The sequence below is a fragment of the Heptranchias perlo genome, unplaced genomic scaffold (assembly GCF_035084215.1).
Source record: "Heptranchias perlo isolate sHepPer1 unplaced genomic scaffold, sHepPer1.hap1 HAP1_SCAFFOLD_198, whole genome shotgun sequence".
Taxonomy (NCBI): domain Eukaryota; kingdom Metazoa; phylum Chordata; class Chondrichthyes; order Hexanchiformes; family Hexanchidae; genus Heptranchias; species Heptranchias perlo.
The window spans coordinates 543461-567674 of record NW_027139214.1 but is presented as its reverse complement, the minus strand read 5'-3'; the positions used below and the strand labels follow the sequence as shown (position 1 = coordinate 567674).

At 52.7% G+C, this 24214-nt stretch overlaps 1 protein-coding gene across 4 annotated transcripts in view; it reads right to left on the bottom strand.

Annotated features, from left to right (window-relative positions):
- LOC137309970 (netrin-G1-like) overlaps positions 1-24214 on the bottom strand; it is a 59481-nt gene that overhangs the window by 14664 nt on the left and 20603 nt on the right. For all 4 annotated transcript variants that reach the window (XM_067977970.1, XM_067977969.1, XM_067977971.1 and 1 more), the window contains exons 2-3: positions 10525-11168; positions 5388-5560 (exon numbers count right to left, since the gene is read on the bottom strand). In XM_067977970.1, coding sequence (XP_067834071.1) covers positions 5388-5560; positions 10525-11168 — 817 coding nt within the window. The remainder of the gene's footprint in view (positions 1-5387; positions 5561-10524; positions 11169-24214) is intronic.

Here is a 24214-nt window from a genome sequence, read left to right as displayed (position 1 = left end):
GGGAGGAGGGGAGACGGGGAGGAGGTGGGGTGAAGAGGGAGGGGGGAATGGAGGTGGATTGGAGATTGGAAGAGGAGGGGAGGGGAGAGGAGAGAAATGGGAGGGGGATTGGATGGGTTGGGGGAGGAAGAAGGGTGGGTTGGGGGAGGGGTTGTCGGTTGGGGAGATGGTTTGAGGGGTTGGGATTGTCGGTTGGGGAGGGGGTTTGGGGGGAGGGGTTGTCGGTTGGGGAAGGGGTTTGGGGGGGGAGGGGTTGTCAGCTGGGGAGGGGGTTTGGGGGGAGGGGTTGTCGGTTGGGGAGGGGGTTTGGGGGGGACGGATTGTCGGTTTGGGAGGGGGTTTGAGGGGAGGGGTTGTAGGTTGGGGAGGGGGGTTTGGGGGGAGGGGTTGTAGGTTGGGGAGGGGGTTGTCGGTTGGGGAGGGGGTTTGGGGGGAGGGGTTGTCGGTTGGGGAGGGGGTTTGGGGGGGAGGGGTTGTCGGTTAAGGAGGGGGTTTGGGGGGAGGGGTTGTCAGTTGGGGAGGGGGCTTGGGGGAGTGGTTGTCGGTTGGGGAGGGGGTTTGCGGGGGAGGGGTTGTCGGTTGGGGAGGGGGTTTGGGGGGGAGGGATTGTCGGTTGGGGAGGGGGTTTGGGGGGGAGGGGTTGTCGGTTGGGGAGGGGGTTTGGGGGGGAGGGGTTGTCAGTTGGGGAGGGGGTTTGGGGGGGAGGGGTTGTCGGTTGGGGAGGGGGTTTGGGGGGGAGGGGTTGTCGGTTGGGGAGGGGGTTTGGGGGGGAGGGGTTGTCGGTTGGGGAGGGGGTTTGGGGGGGAGGGGTTGTCGGTTGGGGAGGGGGTTTGGGGGGAGGGGTTGTCGGTTGGGGAGGGGGTTTGGGGGGAGGGGTTGTCAGTTGGGGAGGGGGTTTGGGGATAATCCAGGAGTCGCAATCACAGACTGAGCCCCACCTTGAGGAATTGATGCTCCGCCCCTCCCCCTCCGGATACTGAGAATCAGCGGCCAACACACGGCCCCTGGGGTCACGGGGTCACATGGCCCCCGGGGTCACCGGGTCACACGGCCCCCGGGGTCACGGGGTCACACGGCCCACGGGGTCACACGGCCCCCGGGGTCACACGGCCCCCGGGGTCACACGGCCCCCGGGGTCACACGGCCCCCGGGGTCACGGGTTCACACGGCCCCCGGGGTCACAGGATCATGGGACTCAATCTCCCAGAGTGCAGTGCGGCCTGGGCTCTCGATGGGGCCGCCATCGCCGCCTCCGTTCAACTGGCTCCTGGAATCGGGGATCGACAGAGAAAGGGGCCGCGGGGGAAATTCACACCCTCGGGGATCGACAGTGAAACGGGCCGCGGGGGAAATTCACACCCTCGGGGATCGACAGTGAAAGGGGCCGCGGGGGAAATTCACACCCTCGGGGATCGACAGTGAAAGGGGCCGCGGGGGAAATTCACACCTCGGGGATCGACAGAGAAAGGGGCCGGGGGGGAAATTCACACCCTGGGGATCGACAGAGAAAGGGGCCGCGGGGGAAATTCACACCCTGGAATTCGACAGAGAAAGGGGCCGGGGGGGAAATTCACACCTCGGGGATCGACAGAGAAAGGGGCCGCGGGGGAAATTCACACCCTGGAATTCGACAGAGAAAGGGGCCGGGGGGGAAATTCACACCTCGGGGATCGACAGAGAAAGGGGCCGCGGGGGAAATTCACACCCCGGGGATCGACTGAGAAAGGGGCCGGGGGGGAAATTCACACCCCGGGGATCGACAGTGAAAGGGGCCGCGGGGGAAATTCACACCTCGGGGATCGACAGAGAAAGGGGCCGCGGGGGAAATTCACACCCCGGGGATCGACTGAGAAAGGGGCCGGGGGGGAAATTCACACCCCGGGGATCGACAGTGAAAGGGGCCGCGGGGGAAATTCACACCTCGGGGATCGACAGAGAAAAGGGCCGCGGGGGAAATTCACACCCTGGGGATCGACAGAGAAAGGGGCCGCGGGGGAAATTCACACCCTGGGGATCGACAGAGAAAGGGGTCGCGGGGGAAATTCACACCCTGGGGATCGACAGAGAAAGGGGCCCGGGGGGAAATTCACACCCTGGGGATCGACAGAGAGAGGGGCCAGGGGGGAAATTCACACCCTGGGGATCGACAGAGAGAGGGGCCGCGGGGGAAATTCACACCATGGGGATCGACTGAGAAAGGGGCCGGGGGGGGAAATTCACACCCTGGGGATCGACAGTGAAAGGGGCTGGGGGGGAAATTCACACCCTGGGGATCGACAGAGAAAGGGGCCAGGGGGGAAATTCACACCCTGGGGATCGACAGAGAAAGGGGCCGCGGGGGAAATTCACACCCTCGGGGATCGACAGAGAAAGGGGCTGGGGGGGAAATTCACACTCTCGGGGATCGACAGAGAAAGGGGCCGGGGGGGGGAAATTCACACCCTCGGGGATCGACAGAGAAAGGGGCCGCGGGGGAAATTCACACCCCGGGGATCGACAGAGAAAGGGGCCGCGGGGGGAAATTCACACCCTGGGGATCGACAGAGAAAGGGGCCGGGGGGGAAATTCACACCCCGGGGATCGACAGAGAAAGGGGCCGGGGGGGAAATTCACACCCCGGGGATCGACAGAGAAAGGGGCCGGGGGGGAAATTCACACCCCGGGGATCGACAGTGAAAGGGGCCGGGGGGGAAATTCACACCCTGGGGATCGACAGTGAAAGGGGCCGGGGGGGAAATTCACACCCCGGGGATCGACAGTGAAAGGGGCCGGGGGGGAAATTCACACCCTGGGGATCGACAGTGAAAGGGGCCGGGGGGGAAATTCACACCCCGGGGATCGACAGTGAAAGGGGCCGGGGGGGAAATTCACACCCTGGGGATCGACAGTGAAAGGGGCCGGGGGGGAAATTCACACCCTGGGGATCGACAGTGAAAGGAGCCGGGGGGGAAATTCACACCCTGGGGATCGACAGAGAAAGGGGCCGCGGGGGAAATTCACACCCTGGGGATCGACAGTGAAAGGGGCCGGGGGGGGAAATTCACACCCTGGGGATCGACAGTGAAAGGGGCCGGGGGGGAAATTCACACCCTGGGGATCGACAGAGAAAGGGGCTGGGGGGGAAATTCACACCCTGGGGATCGACAGAGAAAGGGGCCGGGGGGGAAATTCACACTCTCGGGGATCGACAGAGAAAGGGGCCGCGGGGGAAATTCACACTCTCGGGGATCGACAGAGAAAGGGGCCGCGGGGGAAATTCACACCCTCGGGGATCGACAGAGAAAGGGGCCGGGGGGGAAATTCACACCCTGGGGATCGACAGTGAAAGGGGCCGCGGGGGAAATTCACACCCTCGGGGATCGACAGTGAAAGGGGCCGGGGGGGAAATTCACACCCTCGGGGATCGACAGAGAAAGGGGCCGGGGGGGAAATTCACACCCTGGGGATCGACAGAGAAAGGGGCCGGGGGGGAAATTCACACCCTCGGGGATCGACAGAGAAAGGGGCCAGGGGGGAAATTCACACCCTGGGGATCGACAGAGAAAGGGGCCGGGGGGGAAATTCACACCCTGGGGATCGACAGAGAAAGGGGCCAGGGGGGAAATTCACACCCTGGGGATCGACAGTGAAAGGGGCCGCGGGGGAAATTCACACCCTCGGGGATCGACAGAGAAAGGGGCCGCGGGGGAAATTCACACCCCGGGGATCGACAGAGAAAGGGGCCGCGGGGGAAATTCACACCCTGGCGATCGACAGAGAAAGGGGCCGCGGGGGAAATTCACACACTGGGGATCGACAGAGAAAGGGGCCGCGGGGGAAATTCACACCCTGGGGATCGACAGAGAAAGGGGCCAGGGGGGAAATTCACACCATGGGGATCGACAGAGAAAGGGGCCAGGGGGGAAATTCACACCCTCGGGGATCGACAGAGAAAGGGGCCAGGGGGGAAATTCACACCCTGGGGATCGACAGAGAAAGGGGCCAGGGGGGAAATTCACACCCTGGGGATCGACAGAGAAAGGGGCCAGGGGGGAAATTCACACCATGGGGATCGACAGAGAAAGGGGCCAGGGGGGAAATTCACACCCTCGGGGATCGACAGAGAAAGGGGCCAGGGGGGAAATTCACACCCTGGGGATCGACAGAGAAAGGGGCCGCGGGGGAAATTCACACCCTGGGGATCGACAGAGAAAGGGGCCAGGGGGGAAATTCACACCCTGGGGATCGACAGAGAAAGGGGCCAGGGGGGAAATTCACACCCTGGGGATCGACAGAGAAAGGGGCCGCGGGGGAAATTCACACCCTCGGGGATCGACAGAGAAAGGGGCCGCGGGGGAAATTCACACCATGGGGATCGACTGAGAGAGGGGCCGCGGGGGAAATTCACACCCCGTGGATCGACAGTGAAAGGGGCCGGGGGGGAAATTCACACCCCGGGGATCGACAGTGAAAGGGGCCGCGGGGGAAATTCACACCCCGGGGATCGACAGAGAAAGGGGCCGCGGGGGAAATTCACACCATGGGGATCGACTGAGAAAGGGGCCAGGGGGGAAATTCACACCCCGGGGATCGACAGAGAAAGGGGCCGCGGGGGAAATTCACACCCCGGGGATCGACAGTGAAAGGGGCCGCGGGGGAAATTCACACCCCGGGGATCGACAGTGAAAGGGGCCGGGGGGGAAATTCACACCCTGGGGATCGACAGAGAAAGGGGCCGCGGGGGAAATTCACACCCTGGGGATCAACAGAGAAAGGGGCCGCGGGGGAAATTCACACCCTGGGGATCGACAGAGAAAGGGGCCGCGGGGGAAATTCACACCCTGGGGATCGACAGAGAAAGGGGCCGCGGGGGAAATTCACACCCTGGGGATCGACAGAGAAAGGGGCCGCGGGGGAAATTCACACCCCGGGGATCGACAGTGAAAGGGGCCGCGGGGGAAATTCACACCCCGGGGATTGACAGTGAAAGGGGCCGGGGGGGAAATTCACACCCCGGGGATCGACAGTGAAAGGGGCCGGGGGGGAAATTCACACCCCGGGGATCGACAGAGAAAGGGGCTGGGGGGGAAATTCACACCCTGGGGACTGACTATCGCCCCCTCCTGAACCCCTTCTCCCCCCTCCTGACCCCCTTCTCCCCCCTCCTGACCCCCTTCCCCTCCCCCTCGTGGTCCCCTCCCCCTGGAGTCAGTCCTTATTCCTGTTCTCTGTCTCTGTCCAATCTCCCGCTCTGAGTCTCTGTTTACACATTAATTCATTCACAAACATCCATTTGCTTCTATTTTGGAATCGGTGCATTGCCGGGAGTTGGAATTAGAATGAAATCTGAACCGAAACCCAAGGTGCCGCCGGTATCAGGCGGGGCCAGAGAAGCCCTCGTTACTCACAGATATTGGCCGTCCCTTTGGGGATCGGGAGGTACGAGCCGGCTCTCCACGGCCGGCCTTGAAAGCCTTTCTTGCATCTCCCGCAGTCCGGCCCCGTCGTGTTGTGCTCACACTCGCAACTCAGCTTCCCCTTCTCCAGGACACAGTTGTTGGCGTGAAGATTGCACTTACACCTGGCAAAAAAACAAGGGGACAAGCTGGTTTAAAATGACCCCGAGCAGCTCCGTTACACACCGGACTCTCTGCTCCGGGGCTCAGCTCTCCCTTTACCAGCTTAGGTTCCTGGTGTCTCCATCACAGGAAGGTCCTGGATCCCAGTTAAAGGTCATTGCACAATTTTAAACTGATGCAAACCCCTTCCTGCAGAACATGGGCAGCCTGTGATCCCCTCACACAGTCTTCCCTTTCCCCAAACTGGACCCAGTGACAAGATCTCAGGCCCGAACTGCACAGGACGACAAACCCAGTACAGAGTGATTCCCAGCACGGGGCAGTTCCCAGCACGGGGCAGTTCCCAGCACAGGACTATTTCCAGCACAGGACTATTTCCAGCACAGGACTATTTCCAGCACAGGGCAGTTCCCAGCACAGGGCAGTTCCCAGCACAGGGCAGTTCCCAGCACAGGACAATTCCCAGCACAGGGCAATTCCCAGCACAGGGCAATTCCCAGCACAGAGCAATTCCCAGCACAGGGCAATTCCCAGCACAGGGCAATTCCCAGCACAGGGCAATTCCCAGCACAGGGCAATTCCCACTGACTGGAGCAGCAGAGACCAGGAACATGGGTCAACCCTAAAAAGAGAAAGAACTCCCATTTCTACAGAGCCTTTCGCCACCTCAGGACGTCCCAAAGTGCTTTACAGCCAATTAAGTAAATTTGAAGTGTAGTCACTGTTGTAATGTAGGAAACACAGCAGCCAATTTACGCACAGCAAGATCCCACAAACAGCAATGTGATATTGAGATCTCGCCTCTGAGTCAGAAGGTCATAAGTTCAAGCCCCGCTCCAGAGACTTGAGCAAATAATCCAGGCCGGCACTCCCCGGTGTCAGTATTATGGGAATGCTGCACTGTCAGAGGGTCAGTACTGAGGGAGCGCTGCACTGTCAGAGGGTCAGTACTGAGGGAGCGCTGCACTGTCGGAGGGTCAGTACTGAGGGAGCGCTGCACTGTCGGAGGGTCAGTACTGAGGGAGCGCTGCACTGTCGGAGGGTCAGTACTGAGGGAGCGCTGCACTGTCGGAGGGTCAGTACTGAGGGAGCGCTGCACTGTCGGAGGGTCAGTACTGATGGAGCGCTGCACTGTCGGAGGGTCAGTACTGAGGGAGTGCTGCACTGTCGGAGGGTCAGTACTGAGGGAGTGCTGCACTGTCGGAGGGTCAGTACTGAGGGAGCGCTGCACTGTCGGAGGGTCACTACTGAGGGAGTGCTGCACTGTTGGGAGGGTCAGTACTGAGGGAGTGCTGCACTGTCGGAGGGTCAGTACTGAGGGAGTGCTGCACTGTCGGAGGGTCAGTACTGAGGGAGTGCTGCACTGTCGGATGGTCATTACTGAGGGAGTGCTGCACTGTCGGAGGGTCAGTCCTGAGGGAGCGCTGCACTGTCGGAGGGTCAGTCCTGAGGGAGCGCTGCACTGTCGGAGGGTCAGTCCTGAGGGAGCGCTGCACTGTCGGAGGGTCAGTACTGAGGGAGCGCTGCACTGTCGGAGGGTCAGTACTGAGGGAGTGCTGCACTGTCGGAGGGTCAGTACTGAGGGAGCGCTGCACTGTCGGAGGGTCAGTACTGAGGGAGTGCTGCACTGTCGGAGGGTCAGTACTGAGGGAGTGCTGCACTGTCGGAGGGTCAGTACTGAGGGAGTGCTGCACTGTCGGATGGTCATTACTGAGGGAGCGCTGCACTGTCGGAGATGCTGTCTTTTGGAAGATATGTTAAACCGAGGTGGGGGTAAAAGATCCGAGGGTCTTGAGGGAAGTGGCAGTGGGGATTGTGGATGCTTTGGTAATAATTTTCCAAAATTCTCTGGACTCGGCAATGGTCCCGGCAGATTGGAAAACTGAAAATGTAACACCCTTATTTAAAAAGGTAGTAGACAGAAGGCTGGAAATTATAGACCAGTTAGCCTAACATCTGTGGTGGGTAAAATTTTGGAGTCAATTATTAAGGAGACAGTAGCAGAACATTTGGACAAACATAATTTAATAGGACAAAGTCAGCATGGCTTTACGAAGGGGAAGTCATGTCTGACAAATCTGCTTGAGTTCTTTGAGGACATAATGTACAGGGTGGATAAAGGGGAACCAGTGGACGTAGTGTATTTAGACTTCCAGAAGGCATTCGACAAGGTGCCACATAAAAGATTATTGCTCAAGATAAAGAATCACTGGATTGGGGGTAATATTCTGGCATGGGTGGAGGATTGGTTATCTGACAGGAAGCAGAGAGTTGGGATAAATGGTTCATTCTCGGACTGGCAACCAGTAGCCAGTGGTGTTCCGCAGGGGTCGGTGCTGGGTCCCCAACTCTTTACAATCTATATTAACGATTTGGAGGAGGGGACCGAGTGCAACATATCGAAGTTTGCAGATGATACAAAGATGGGAGGGAAAGTAGAGAGTGAGGAGGACATAAAAAACCTGCAGGGGGTTATAGACAGGCTGGGTGAGTGGGCGGAGATTTGGCAGATGCAATACAATATTGGAAAATGTGAGGTTATGCACTTTGGCAGGAAAAACCAGAGAGCAAGTTATTTTCTTGATGGCAAGAGACTGGAAAGTACTGCAGTACAAAGGGATCTGGGGGTCCTTGTGCAAGAAAATCAAAAAGTTAGTATGCAGGTGCAGCAGGTGATCAAGAAGGCCAACGGAATGTTGGCGTTTATCGCTAGGGGGATAGAATATAAAAACAGGGAGGTATTGCTGCAGTTATATAAGGTATTGGTGAGACCGCACCTGGAATACTGCATACAGTTTTGGTGTCCATACTTAAGAAAATACATACTTGCTCTCGAGGCAGTACAAAGAAGGTTCACTCGGTTAATCCCGGGGATGAGGAGAGGTTGAGTCGATTGGGACTCTACTCATTGGAGTTCAGAAGAATGAGAGGCGATCTTATTGAAACATATAAGATTGTGAAGGGGCTTGATCGGGTGGATGCGGTAAGGATGTTCCCAAGGATGGGTGAAACTAGAACTAGGGGGCATAATCTTAGAATAAGGGGCTGCTCTTTCAAAACTGAGATGAGGAGAAACTTCTTCACTCAGAGGGTGGTGGGTCTGTGGAATTTGCTGCCCCAGGAAGCTGTGGAAGCTACATCATTGAACAAATTCAAAGCAGAAATAGACAGTTTCCAAGAAGTGAAGGGAATTAGGGGTTACGGGGAGCGGGCAGGAAATTGGACATGAATTTAGATTTGAGGTTAGGATCAGATCAGCCATGATCTTATTAAATGGCGGAGCAGGCTCGAGGGGCCGATTGGCCTACTCCTGCTCCTATTTCTTATGTTATGTTCTTATGTTCTTATCCCACAGCCATTATTTCAAAGAAGAGCGGGGGAGTTCTCCCCGGTGTCCTGACCAATGTTTATCCACCAACCAACATCATAAAACAGATTCTTTGGTCATTATCACATTGAAGAGGGTTTAGTCGCTGTGATGGGAGTTTACAGTTTCTGGGGAAGGTCGGTCTGGGATCACCTCCTTGTGAAATATATTTTTTAATGTTCTAAAGGACACAATCGCATCGCTGACATTAACAGTGACTGTGATGAAGATTTCCCTTTAGTAAATACGATGTGGAAAGGCCCAGTGTGTTGTGAGGGTTTCTGTGTTGTAAAGTGTGAGATCGCTGGTCTCGGGGATTCTGTGCTAACAGCATCGGGCCGCTGTTTAACTCACTGGGAAGGTGAAGCTTCAAAATCTGCAGATTGGTCCTCACACATTCAGCACATTTGCTGTTCTCGGCACTTTTTGCTGAACTAAGCAGAAACCCAGACAGTTCCTTGGAGGCAAATTAACCTCAGCGTAAACATTTTCCTGTTCTGTTCTCGAATTAATGTCTGAAGATTCTCCTGGACTAAAAGCTCGAGTGAGTCTCCCAGATGCTGAGTGTAGAATTTCTCATCTACAGGCTGCCCCCCGGTGACATCATCTGAAAACACAACGTCAGGTTCCACATGTACACTGACGACACCCAGCTCCACCTCACCCCCACCTCTCTCGACCCCTCCACTCTCTCTGATTTGTCACGCTGCTTTTCCAACAGCCAGTACTGGAGGAGCAGAAATTTCCTCCAAATAAATATTGGGAAGACCGAAGCCATTGTCTTCAGTCCCCGCCTCAAACTCCGTTCCCCAGACACCGACTCCATCCCTCTCCCCGGCCACAGTCTGAGGCTAACTCTGCTGCCCGTATCCTAACTCTCACCAAGTCCCGTTCTCCCATCACCCCTGCGCTCACTGACCGACATTGGCAACGCCTCGATTTTAAAATTCTCATCCTTGTTTTCAAATCCCTCCATGGCCTCGCCCCTCCCTATCTCTGTAACCTCCTCCAGCCCTACAACCCTCCGAGATCTCTTCAATTCTGGCCTCTTGCGCTTCCCCAATTTTAATCACTCCACCATTGGCAGCCGTGCCTTCAGCTGCCTGGGAGCTAAGCTCTGGAATTCCCTCCCTAAACCTCTCCCCCTCTCCACCTCTCTCTCCTCCTTTGAGACGCTCCTTAAAACCTACCTCTTCGAACAAGCTTTTAGTCTCCTGTCCGAATATCTCATGTGGCTCGGTATCAAATTTTTGTTTGATAGTCGCTCCTGTGAAGCACCTTGGGACGTTTTACTCTGTTAAAGGGGCTATATAATTGCAAGTTGTTGTTGTTGATAGAGTTCCCTCCAGATGTTGGCCCAGACAGACCGTCCCCCAGATGTTTGCCCTGGGAGATTATCCCCCAGATGTTTGCCCTGGTAGACCTTTCCCCCAGATGTTTGCCCTGGTAGACCGTTCCCCCAGATGTTTGCCCTGATAGACAGTCCCCCAGATGTTTGCCCTGATAGACCATCCCCCAGATGTTTGCCCTGATACAGCGCCCCCTGGATGTGAAGTGTGGGATCAGTGACCCTGAGCAGAGGTGACGAGGAGCTCTCACCGTCCGTGAATCTCCACGTTGGAGATGGCGTAGAAGTATTTGGAGAGGTTGAGCTGGTCGACGCTGGTGGCCCCGGTGGCCGGCCGGAGCAGCCTGACCCGCAGGTCGGTCAGGGTGAAGAAGTCCCTCAGGTCCTTGGTGGTGTCCAGCTGGCCGTAGAGCGAGGCCATGTTGCGGAGAAGGGGCCCCCCGAACAGGGCGAACCGCTCCCTGATCTCAAAGCGGACCGTCTTGTCCACCTTCCACACGTAGCCCCTGGAGTCCTCCTCCGTGCAGATGATGTCCAGCACCGAGGCTGGGCTCAGATCCCGGACCGTTCTCCGCTCCATCCCGAAGGAGTTGAGGCAGTCGGCAGCGTAGAACTGGTAGGGCTGCCACGTCCGGCCGTGGTCCAGAGATTTCTCCAGGACCATCTGCTCCGGCCGGCCCGACTCGAAGGTGATGACGATATCCTCGGTCAGCTCGATGGTCTTGCCCCAGGACAGGGTGATATTGACCAGGAGGGGCTCGGGGAAACTCCTCCAGGAGACGCTTTGCCAAAAGGTGTTTGGGATCCGGCCCTCGTGATCCAGCATCAGCTCGGGGGGGTGTGCGAGCTCGGGCGTGCGAGCATCACACTCGTTGTTGCACATGTAGGGGTTCTCCTGGAAATGGGCACAGAGCAACACAGGTTAGATACAGAGATAGGCCCCATCTACACTGTCCCATCAAACACTCCCAGGGCAGGTACAGCATGGGTTAGATACAGAGTAAAGCTCCCTCTACACTGTCCCATCAAACACTCCCAGGGCAGGTACAGCACGGGTTAGATACAGAGTAAAGCTCCCTCTACACTGTCCCATCAAACACTCCCAGGGCAGGTACAGCACGGGTTAGATACAGAGTAAAGCTCCCTCGACACTGTCTTGGAATCCAGGAATATCCATCCACTCTGATTTTCTCAGGGATAAGTTTTGATTAAACTGTACGCGCTCCATCTCACTGCACTCTGTGCTGGACAGTTAGACAGCTGGTTAATTATATCGCTGTAGTGTCGAGGAATGATTCTCGCTCTGTCTAACTAAAAATAGCTTCACACCACTAAAATATTTAGAGACCTGAATTGTAAAACTGCACAGGAATTGGAAACACAACTATAAGATCCCACCTTATCCTCACTGGGGGTGATTCCCCGTCACTGGGGGTGATTCCCCGTCACTGGGGGTGATTCCCCGTCACTGGGGGTGATTCCCCGTCACTGGGGGTGATTCCCCGTCACTGGGGGTGATGCCCCGTCACTGGGGGTGATGCCCCGTCACTGGGGGTGATTCCCTGTCACCGGGGGTGATTCCCCGTCAATGGGATTGATTCCCCATCACCGGGAGTGATTCCCCATCTCTGGGGGTGATTCCCTGTCACGGGGAGTGATTCCCTGTCACCGGGGGAGATTCCCCGTCACCGGGAGTGATTCCCCGTCACCGGGAGTGATCCCCGTCACCGGGAGTGATTCCCTGTCACTGGGGGTGATTCCCCGTCACCGGGAGTGATCCCCGTCACTGGGAGTGATTCCCCATCACCGGGAGTGATTCCCCGTCACTGTGCAGTTTGTTGTATCAGAATTAGGAATATCTGGATCACAGAATTTATCATCGGCCAATTTCTCAGGAATGTTGTTCTGAAAGAATCATTTGTGTTTATTAATTCTCGGGATGTGGGCGTCGCTGGCGAGGCCGGTATTTATTGCCCAAAAGGAGAGAGAGAGAAAGGAGGAGAGTTTTCCGGGCGGAATGATTGAGGGGCAGTTGTCTTTTTACAGTCCGTTGTTAAAACAATCCCTTATTTCCGATCAGGCCATAATCCTGGGCTCTGGGTCTCAGACCACAGCCCAGCCTGTGGTCCTAATGATGCTTTATCTGCGGCTGGTTTGCGAGGAAGCAGTCGGAGATGGCAGGGCTCCCTCGGGCTCACTTCAGGTCAGGGTCCTTCCGCAGTGAAGCAGCGACAGAGACAGCGGCAGCTCCACATATTTCACACAAGGTGCGTTTCGGGAATGAGTCGACGGCCCGCAGACAGTCAGAGGTCACACATCAGCTTTTATGTGGGTCGTATTCTCCCATCACAATGTTCCCAGATTCTCTGATGATTCCGACAGTCGGGTGAAGGACAGACGAGGCCTTGGAGAGGGTGCAGAGGAGATTTACCAGAATGTGACCAGGGATGAGGGACTTCAGTTATGTGGAGAGACTGGAGAAGCTGGGGTTGTTCTCCTCAGAGTAGAGAAGGTTGAGGGGAGATTTAATAGAGGTGTTCAAAATCATGAAGGGTTTTGATGGAGTAAATAAGGAGAAACTGTTTCCAGTGGCAGGAGGGTCGGTAACCAGAGGACACAGATTTAAGGTAATTGGCCAAAAAACCAGAGGGGAGATGTGGAGAATTTTTTTACGCAGCGAGTTGTTCTGATCTGGAATGTGCTGCCTGAAAGGGCGGTGGAAGCAGATTCAATAATAACTTTCAAAAGGGAATTGGATAAATACTTGAAAAAGAAAAATTGGCAGGACTATGGGGAAAGAACGGGGGAGTGGGATTAATTGGATAGCTCTTTCAAAGAGCTGGCACAGGCATGATGGGCCGAATGGCCTCCTTCTGTGCTGTAAGATTCTACGATTCTCTGATTGTGAGTCGGGATGGTGTATGACTCGGAGGGGAACTTGGAGGTGACGGTGTTCCCATGCACCTGCTGCCCTTGTCCTTCTCGGTGGTGGAGGTGGTGGGTTTGGGAGGTGCTGTCGAAGAAGCCTTGGCGAGTTGCTGCAGTGCATCCTGTGGATGGGACACACTGATACTCTCCCCAACATCGGCAACACAGAATCAGACCAACATCCTTTTCCAAATGATCACACAGCTCGCCTGTTAGACCGCAATCTTCAGAAAGTGGCTGTTGCAGCAATCAATAAAACTAATGTGTGAGAAAGATGGAGAGGGGGCCGTATACAGAGAGAATCGAGATTAATGAATCTACAATTCTCACAGCATCTTTCTGAAGGCACTGACTAAAGCTGGATAATAGAGATTAACAAGAGAAATTAAAGATAGTATTGAATCAAAGGAAGAGGCAGAGAAAGACACCAGAAAAAGCAGTAAGCCTGAGGATTGGGAGCATTTTAGAATTCAGCAAAGGAGGACCAAGAAATTGATAAAGAGGGAAAATAGAATATGAGAGTAAACTAGCGAGAAACATACAAACGGACTGTAAAAGCTTCTATAGGTATGTGGAAAGGAAAAGACTGGTGAAGGCAAATGTGGGTCCCCTACACACAGAGAGGGGAGAATTTATAACGGGGAAAAAGGAAATGGCAGAGAAATTAAACAAATACTTTGTGTCTCTTCATGGAAGAAGAAACAAAAAACCTCCCAGAAATACGAGAGATCCAAGGGTCTGGTGAGAATGAGGAACTGAAAGAAATTAGTATTAGTAAAAAAATAGTATTAGAGAAATTAATGGGACTGAAAGTCAATAAATCCCAAGGACCTGATGATCTGCATCCCAGGGTTTTGAAAGAGGTGGCGACAGAGATAGTGGATGCATTGGTTGTCATCTTCCAAAATTCGATAGATTCTGGAATGGTTCCTGCAGATTGGAGGGTGGCAAATGTAACCCCACTATTTAAGAAAGGAGGGAGAGAGAAAACAGGTAACTACAGACCGGTTAGCCTGACAACAGTAGTAGGGAAAATGCTAGAATCTATTATAAAGGATGTGATAACAGGACACTGAGAAAATAATAATAGGATTTGGCAGAGTCAACATGGATTTATGAAAGGCCGAAAGGGAAATCATGTTTGACAAACCTATTGGAGTTCTTTGAGGATGTAACTAGTAGAATAGATAAGGGGGAACCAGTGGATGTGGTGTATTTGGATTTTCAGAAGGCTTTCGATAAGGTCCCACACCGGAGGTTGGTGAACAAAGTTAGAGCACATGGAATTGGGGGTAATATACTGGCATTGATTGAGAATTGGTTAACAGACAGAAAACAGAGAGTAGGAATAAACGGGTCTTTTTCAGGTTGGCAGACTGTGACTAGTGGGGTACCACAGGGATCAGTGCTTGGGCCCCAGCTATTCACAATCTATATCAATGATTCGGACGCAGGGACCAAATGCAACATTTCCAAGTTTGCTGATGACACAAAACTAGGTGGGAATGTGAGTTGTGAGGAGGATGCAAAGAGGCTTCAATCATTGAGTACATTCAAAACAGAGATCGATAGATTTCTAGATATTAAAGGCATCAAGGGATATGGGGATGGTGCAGGAAAATGGCATTGAGGTAGAAGATCAGCCATGATCTTGTTGAATGGCGGAGCAGGCTCGAGGGGCCGAATGGCCTACTCCTGCTCCTATTTCTTATGTTCTTATGTTCCTATTAATGAATCTACAATTCTCACAGCATCTTTCGAAAGGCACTGACTAAAGCTGGATATTGGAATCGATTATTTTAATGTCTCTATTTAGAATGAAACGAGTGTCCATTAGTAACAGAATCCTAAAGCTGTCAAAAGTATGCATGAATAATCACACTGTCCAGATGTTAAGTGCTCCTGAATTGCCGTGTCCTCGGTACATAATTAACAGCCCCTTGTCCCAGTGCTACAACTCACCATTCTATGGAATGACAGTGTGTAAACGGTGAGGAAACTCGAGGGGCAATCAGTGGTGGGAGTTCAGTGTGAAACCACAGCGGGAGTGAAGAGAGAGACTGAGCGACTGTCTCTCTCCACCACTCGCTCGAGCTCTCTCTGATTCTCACATTTCTGGACCAGGTTTCTTGTTTCCTGTTCCACTGCACCATCCATGCCTTTCTCACCTCCAGGCTCGACTATTCCAATACTCTCCTGCCCGGCCTCCCACCGTCCACCCTCCGTAAACTTCAGCTCATCCAAAACTCTGCCTCCCGTATCCTAACTCGCCCGTTCACCCATCACCCCTGTGCTCACTGACCCACATTGGCTCCCAGTCCAGCAATGCCTCGATTTTAAAATTCTTATCCTCGTGTTCAAATCCCTCCATGACCTCGCCCCCTCCCTATCTCTGTAACCTCCTCCAGCCCGAAAACCCTCTGAGATCTCTGCACTCCTCCAATCCTGGCCTCTTGTGCATCCCCGATTTTCATCACCCCACCATTGCCTGCCGTGCCTTCAGCTGCCTGGGCCCTCAGCTCTGGAATTCCCTCCCTAAACCTCTCCACCTCCCGACCTCTCTCTCCTCCTTTAAGACGCTCCTTAAAACCTGCCTCTTTGACCAAGCTTTTGATCACCCGTCCTAATATCTCCTTGTGTGACTCGGTGTTAAGTTTTGTCCAATTACGCTCCTGTGAAGCACCTTGGGTCGTTTTACTACATTAAAGGCGCTATATAAATGCAAGTTGTTGTTGTTGAAACAGTAATTAAAGATCACCACACAGCCCAGGGAGGGAGAGAAACAACAGGCTCCTGCTCTGTGCAGCTGCATCAACGCGGGAAGGGAAGATATTTCAATACACGGATCATATATTCCAGGAACTGTTCCTGCCACACTGGAGTGTAAACGGAGCATCTTATGAATCATTGTTACTTCTCCAAATCCACTCACCACTTGACATTTATTTCAGGGCTTTAAGTGTTTCTATCTTGGATTTACAATGTGTTGTGTGAGTAACAGCCTGTCATTATCACTAACTAAACCTCTCGCTATTTGCACGGTTCAGTCCCCTGGTTAATTATGTTAATTAGGGTATTATTAAGTACAGGAGTTAGTGGCTCCATAAAGTACAATCCCACAGATTGCGGTCACTCCCCATCGCCAAGTAATCAGCTCCTTTGTTACAGTTAATTTTAGAGCAGAGTTGCTCAGTTTGGAGGTTAATGATTGGACAGAGAATAAAATGAGCAGCGTTTAGTGTCCCAGAGAGGAGCTGAAATATTCTCCAGTAATCTCGACAGGACAGAGGCAGCGAGAGGATAAAACGGGTCAGAAATTCACCCCCATCCTTTTATACTGTCTGAGGGTTAAAGAGACAATAAATCAGACTCCAAACCTGGAGACTTTTACACCGACTCATTTACAAAACCCCCAACAGCAAATGGAAATCCTGCTATTAATTATGGGGATGTCTCACTTTTTCATAAATTTGACTATTTTAGGGGATCGATTGTTTCTGATAAATACAGTTCAGAAAGTGAATAAAAGGATCATTTAGAGGGTTTTTTATCTTCTTTGCCTGATCTCAATCTCATGCTTCTGTCAAACTATCAGCGATTAATCGTTCCTTCAGATCCCAATATCAGGAATACTCTCTGTCCCCTCCCCCTCAATGGGTACCCTCCCTCTCTCCCCTCCTCCAATGGGTACCCTCCCTCTCTCCCCCTCATCCAATGGGTACCCTCCCTCTCTCCCCCTCATCCAATGGGTACCCTCCCTCTCTCCCCCTCATCCAATGGGTACCCTCTCTCTCTCTCCCCTCCTCCAATGGGTACCCTCTCTCTCCCCTCCTCCAATGGGTACCCTCCCTCTCTCTCCCCTCCTCCAATGGGTACCCTCCCTCTCTCCCCTCCTCCAATGGGTACCCTCCCTCTCTCCCCTCCTCCAATGGGTACCCTCCCTCTCTCCCCTCCTCCAATGGGTACCCTCCCTCTCTCCCCTCCTCCAATGGGTACCCTCCCTCTCTCCCCTCCTCCAATGGGTACCCTCTCTCTCTCTCTCCCCTCCTCCAGTGACCCTCGGGATCACCGGTCCAGGCCTCGGGATCACCGGTCCAGGCCTCGGGATCACCGGTCCAGGCCTCGGGATCACCGGTCCAGGCCTCGGGACCACCGGTCCAGGCCTCGGGATCACTGGTCCACCACATTCCTCCAATTCTGGCCTCTTATTCATCCCCGATTTTCATCACCCCACCATTGGCGGCCGTGCCTTCAGATGCCGAGGCCCTAAACTCTGCAATTCCCTCCCTAAACCTCTCCGTCTCTCTCTCCTCCTTTAAGATGCTCCTTAAAACCTACCTCTTTACCTGTCTTAATATCTCCTTGTGTGGCTCGATGCATATGTACTCGACAGGAAGTGGATGTGAAGCTGCAACAATCAAGAACCTGAACACCATCCAGGATAAAGCAGTCCGTTCGATCGGCAGCCTCTCCCTCACCTTAAACACCCACTCCCACCCCCGCCTTAAACACCCACTCCCTCCCCCGCCTTAAACACCCACTCCCTCCCCCGCCTTAAACACCCACTCCCTCCCCCACCTTGAACACCCACTCCCTCCCCCACCTTAAACACCCACTCCCTCCCCCACCTTAAACACCCACTCCCTCCCCCACCTTGAACACCCACTCCCTCCCCCACCTTAAACACCCATTCCCTCCCCCACCTTGAACACCCACTCCCTCCCCCACCTTAAACACCCACTCCCTCCCCCACCTTGAACACCCACTCCCTCCCCCACCTTAAACACCCATTCCCTCCCCCACCTTGAACACCCACTCCCTCCCCCACCTTAAACACCCACTCCCTCCCCCACCTTAAACACCCGCTCCCTCCCCCGCCTTAAACACCCACTCCCTCCCCCACCTTGAACACCCACTCCCTCCCCCACCTTAAACACCCACTCCCTCCCCCACCTTAAACACCCACTCCCTCCCCCACCTTGAACACCCACTCCCTCCCCCACCTTAAACACCCATTCCCTCCCCCACCTTGAACACCCACTCCCTCCCCCACCTTAAACACCCACTCCCTCCCCCAACTTAAACACCCACTCCCTCCCCCACCTTGAACACCCACTCCCTCCCCCACCTTAAACATCCACTCCCTCCCCCACTGGCGCACCGTGTCTGCAGTGTGTACCATCCACTTGATGCACTGCAGTAACTCGCCAAGGCTTCTTCGACAGCACCTCCCAAACCCACCACCCCCACCACCCAGAAGGACGAGGGCAGCAGGTGCATGGGAACACCGTCACCTCCAAGTTCCCCTCCGAGTCACACACCATCCCGACTTGGAAATATATTGGTCGGAGGTGCCGTCCTTCAGATGAGACATTAAACCGAGGCCCCGTCTGCCCTCTCAATTGGGCGTAAAAGATCCCACGGCCACTATTTGAAGTAGAGCAGGGGAGTTCACCCCGGTGTTGTGGTGAATATTAATCCCTCAACCAACATCACTGAAACAGATTATCTGCTCATTATCACATTGCTGTTAATGATACCGGGGCTTAAAGGGTTAAATTATGAGGATAGGTTGGAAAACTTGTTTTGTTTCCCTCGAGTCCAGAAGGTTGAGGGATGATCTAATCGAGGTGTTTAAAATGATAAAAGGATTTGATAGGTTCGATCGAGAGAAACTATTTCCTCTGGTGGGAGAGTCCAGAACAAGGGGGAATAATCTTCAAATTCGAGCTCGGCCGTTCAGGGGTGAAATCAGGAAGCATTTCTTCACACAAAGGGGAGTGGAAATCTGGAACTCTCTCCCCCAGAAGGCTGTGGATGCTGGGGGTCAATTGGAGCTTTCAAGACTGAATCGATAGATTTTTGTTGGGTGAGGGTATCGAGGGATACAGAGCAAAGGAGGGTAAATGGAGTTGAGGTACAGATCAGCCATGATCTAATTGAATGGTGGAACAGGCTCGAGGGACTGAATGGCCTCCTCCTGTTCCTATGTAACAGGCTCGAGGGGCTGAATGGCCTCCTCCTGTTCCTATGTAACAGGCTCGAGGGACTGAATGGCCTCCTCCTGTTCCTGTGTAACAGGCTCGAGGGGCTGAATGGCCTCCTCCTGTTCCTATGTAACAGGTTCGAGGGGCTGAATGGCCTCCTGCTAGTTTAATATTTGCTGGAGATTCTCATTCTTTCTCCAGTCAGGTTTCCGTTCTCTTGAAACCTCCCTGTGCTCGGCTCATTACTGAAATGTTTAAACAAAAACACCAGGTGCAGAGTTCTGGGTTTTATTAACTTGAACAAACATTCATTTCCACCGGCTCAGATTCTCTGTAATTACATTTCGACGCTTAGAATCCCATCGAGCTCCCTGGGAAGATGTGGACTTAAAACACCATTCGTTTATTAAATTGATTCTGGGGATGTGGGCGTCGCTGGCAAGGCCGGCATTTATTGCCCATCCCTAGTTGCCCTGAGAAGGTGGTGCTGGGCCTTCTTCTTGAACCGCTGGGAGCGGGTTTGATACAAACTGAGTGTCTCGCTCGGCCACTTCAGAGAGAGGTGAAGGGTCAACCACGTCGGTGTGGGACTGGAGTCACATATAGGCCCAGACCGGGTAAGGACGGCAGGTTTCCTTCCCTAAAGGACATTAGTGAACCAGTTGGGTTTTTACGACAATCTGACAGTTTCATGGTCACTTTTACTGAGACCAGATTTTTATTTCCAGATTTATTTAAACTGATTCTGGGCTTTATAAACAGAGGCATAGAAGACAAAAGCAAGGAAGTTATGCTAAACCTTTATAAATCACTGGTCAGGCCTCAGCTGGAGTATTGTGTCCAATTCTGGGCACCGCACTTTAGGAAGGATGTCAAGGCCTTGGAGAGGGTGCAGAGGAGATTTACTGGAATGGGACCAGGGATGAGGGACTTCAGTTATGTGGAGAGACTGGAGAAACTGGGATTGTTCTCCTCAGAGCAGAGAAGGTTAAGGGGAGATTTAACAGAGGTGTTCAAAATCATGAAGGCTTTTGATGAAGTAAATAAGGAGAAACTGTTTCCATTGACAGGAGGGTCGGTAACCAGAGGACACAGATTTAAGGTAATTGGTGAAAGAACCAGAGGGGAGATGTGGAGAAATTTTTTAACGCAGCGAATTGTTCTGATCTGGAATGCGCTGCCTGAAAGGGCGGAGGAAGCAGATTCAATAATAACTTTCAAAAGGGAATTGGATAAATACTTGAAATGGAAAAATTTACAGGACTATGGGGAAAGAGCAGGAGGAGTGGGACTAATTGGAAAACTCTTTCAAAGAGCCGGCACAGGCACGATGGGCCGAATGGCCTCCTTCTGTGCTGTAAGATTCTACGATTCTATGAATTGAAATTCTCAAACTGCCCATGGTGGGATTTGAACTCACGATCTCTGGATTATTCGGCCAATAACAGGCTTGATGGACCAGCTGGTCCTTTCCTGCCCGTCATTTCCATGTTTGTAACAAAATGACCACATCACCGGACCCCTTTTCTGGGAGAAATTTCTGGAGAACACGGAACCGAATCACTTGACTCGGCTCAAAGAAGAGAAGCCGACACTTCCCGTTAACATTCTCCAGCTGTCGAGACTCGCTGGGATTTTCATAATTGGTGCTCGGATTTAGAAATAATTGGCTGTCAGACTTTTAGCCGAGTGAGTCACACAGACTGTGTTTCTCCAGAAGTAGTGATGTTCCTCCCTTTAAGTCGACAGTTCGAGCAAACCTCACAACACAGGTAGAGAATTCGCTGAGACAAGGATTCCTGGTTAATCACATCCTCCTTCAAACTCATGGACAGTGAGTGAATTTAAAGGGAGCAAAATAATGAGATAATCTCGTCACTTTATAAATCATTGGTGCGACCGCACGGAGAATAAAGTGTACAGTTCATAGAATACAGTGTACAGATGTTAGAATACTGTGTGCAGATGTTAGAATACAGTGTACAGATGTTACAATACTGTGTGCAGATTTTAGAATATCATGTACAGATGTTGAAATGCCATGTACAGATGTTAGAAAACCGTGTACATGTGCTGGAATAGTGTACAGTTCTTAGAATACCGTGTACAGTTGTTGGAATACCGTGTACAGATGTTAAAATACCACGTACAGATGTTAGAATACCATGTACAGTTCTGGTCGTCACAGTATAAAAGGATGTTGCAGCAACTGAACGAATACAGAAGAGAACAATCAGCATGATTGAGGGGATGGAGAGATTGGATTATGAGGAGCTATTACGGAAATTGGGAAAGTTCTCACTGGGAAAGAGAAGGTTGAGAGGTGATCTGATTGCTGTGTTTCGGATTCTAAAGGGACTGGATAATGTCGACCATGACCAGCTGTTTCACCTTGTCCAGAACAGGAGAACCCGAGGACATGGCCTGCGCTCGAAGGGGGTCAATTCAAAACTCATCTGTGGGAACAATATTTCAGTGAGCGAGTGGTCAATCTATGGAACAGGTTCCCCAGGGAGACGGTGGGAACAGTTAGTATTGATCCACTCAAATACAAATTACATCGATTTCATTCAGAAATAATATTTTGTGATCCAGTATCTGAGTAATTTGAGACATGACGTGTGGTGAGTGTAACAGGCTCGGGAGGAACAGGGGACTTTGGACCTATGGTTCCCAAAGCTCTCCCCCACTGGGGGTTTTCCTCACCTCATGTCTGGGTCTGTTGGAGACTCATTGACAGAGATTAATTGCTGTGATTGGTCAATAACTCCATTCCCATTGGATCATGTGATTACCAGGATGGTAGAAGGTGAACGAGATCGACCTCGGGCTTTTCCCCTCCAGTAATTCCTATGGACGGCCATCAAACCAATCCCAGACAAACAGAAATACCACATTCTTCTCCCATCTGGCGTGACTCCGTCACACAGCAGACTCCGCACGGTTACAGACACAAAACAATCCAATCATAATAAAGTCAGTCATTGACCGGGAGCCTGAAATTTACACACAGTCACAAACTGTGACGATGGGGAGGTCACGTCCGGAAATAGAGAAATTGCTGAAGCTTCGAACCGTTCGTTTTTTAACAATGTTTACAAAAGAAATGGGGGGAGAAAGGTCAGAATTGGGGTCCAGTTTAAAGGTGAATGTAGATGGGGAAATGTGGAGAGGACATGTTGGGGAGGTTGTTGAAGCTCAAGGTAGATGAGGTTCCAGGATCTGATACGTTTCATCCCAGGGGTGCTGCACTGTCAGAGGTGCCGACTTTTGGATGAGACATTAAACCGAGGCCCTGTCTGCCCTCTCAGGTGGACATAAATGATCCCATGGCACTATTCGAAGACAAGCAGAGGCGTTCTCCCTGGTCAATATTTATCCTTCAACCAACACCTAAAACAGATTATCTGGTCATTTATCTCATTGCTGTTTGTGGGATCTTGCTGTGCGCAAATTGGCTGCCGCTTTTCCGACATTACAATAGTGACTACACTTCAAAAAATTACTTAATTGGCTGTGAAGCTTTGGGACATCCTGAGGTCCTGAAAGGTGTGATAGAAACACAAGTCTCTCTGTCTTCCTTTCTTTCACAGCCCTGCAAATTTTTCCTTTTCAAGTATTTATCCAATTCCCCTTCGAAAGTTATTATTGAATCTGCTTCCACCGCCCTTTCAGGCAGCGCATTCCAGATCAGAACAACTTGCTGCGTAAAAAATTCTCATCTCCCTCCTGGCTTTTTTGCCAATTCCCTTAAATCTGTGTCCTCTGGTTACCGACCCTCCCACCACTGGAAACAGTTTCTCCCTCTCTACTCTGTGAAAATCCCTCATTATATTGAACATTTCTATTAAATCTCCCCTTAACCTTCTCTGCTCTAAGGAGAACAATCCCAGCTTCTCCAGTCTCTCCACACCTGAATTCCCTCATCCCCAGTCCCATTCTATTAGAGATGGGGATTTTAACTCAGGAGGCGAGTGTTTGGCCCGTTTTGCCGGGGCTGAATTTCGGCCCCAATTGGGGCTGGTTTTCGATGGTCCTGTTTTCCTGCTCTCGGACACTTTTTAATTCCTCTCTCAGTATTTACTCAGTGACCTTTTCAACCCTATAAATGATTCAGTATCGATCAGCACTTGTGGCAAAGCTTCCCACATTCAGATTTCAATCATCAGTGATTTTAATTCTGATTTTAAAATTCTCTTCCTCTTGTTCAAATCCCCCCCATGGCCTCTTCCCTCCCTATCTCTGTAACTCCCTCCAGCCCTACACCCCCCCATCTCTGTAACCTCCTCCAGCCCTACACCCCTCCCTATCTCTGTAACCCCCTCCAGCCCTACACCCCTCCCTATCTCTGTAACCCCCTCCAGCCCTACACCCCCCCATCTCTGTAACCCCCTCCAGCCCTACACCCCCCCATCTCTGTAACCCCCTCCAGCCCTACACCCCTCCCTATCTCTGTAACCTCCTCCAGCCCTACACCCCTCCCTATCTCTGTAACCCCCTCCAGCCCTACACCCCTCCCTATCTCTGTAACCTCCTCCAGCCCTACACCCCTCCCCATCTCTGTAACCCCCTCCAGCCCTACACCCCTCCCTATCTCTGTAACCTCCTCCAGCCCTACACCCCTCCCCATCTCTGTAACCCCCTCCAGCCCTACACCCCCCCATCTCTGTAACCCCCTCCAGCCCTACACCCCCCCATCTCTGTAACCTCCTCCAGCCCTACACCCCTCCCTATCTCTGTAACCCCCTCCAGCCCTACACCCCTCCCTATCTCTGTAACCTCCTCCAGCCCTACACCCCTCCCCATCTCTGTAACCCCATCCAGCCCTACAACCCTCCGAGATCTCTGCACTCCTCCAATTCTGGCCTCTTGTCCATTCTCCATTTCCTTCACCCCACCATTGGCGGCCGTGCCTTCAGCTGTCTGGACCCCAAGCTCTGGAATTTCCTCCCTAAACCTCTCCCCCTCTCTCTCCTCCTTTAAGATGCTCCTTTAAACCTATCTCTTTGACCAAGCTTTTGGTCTC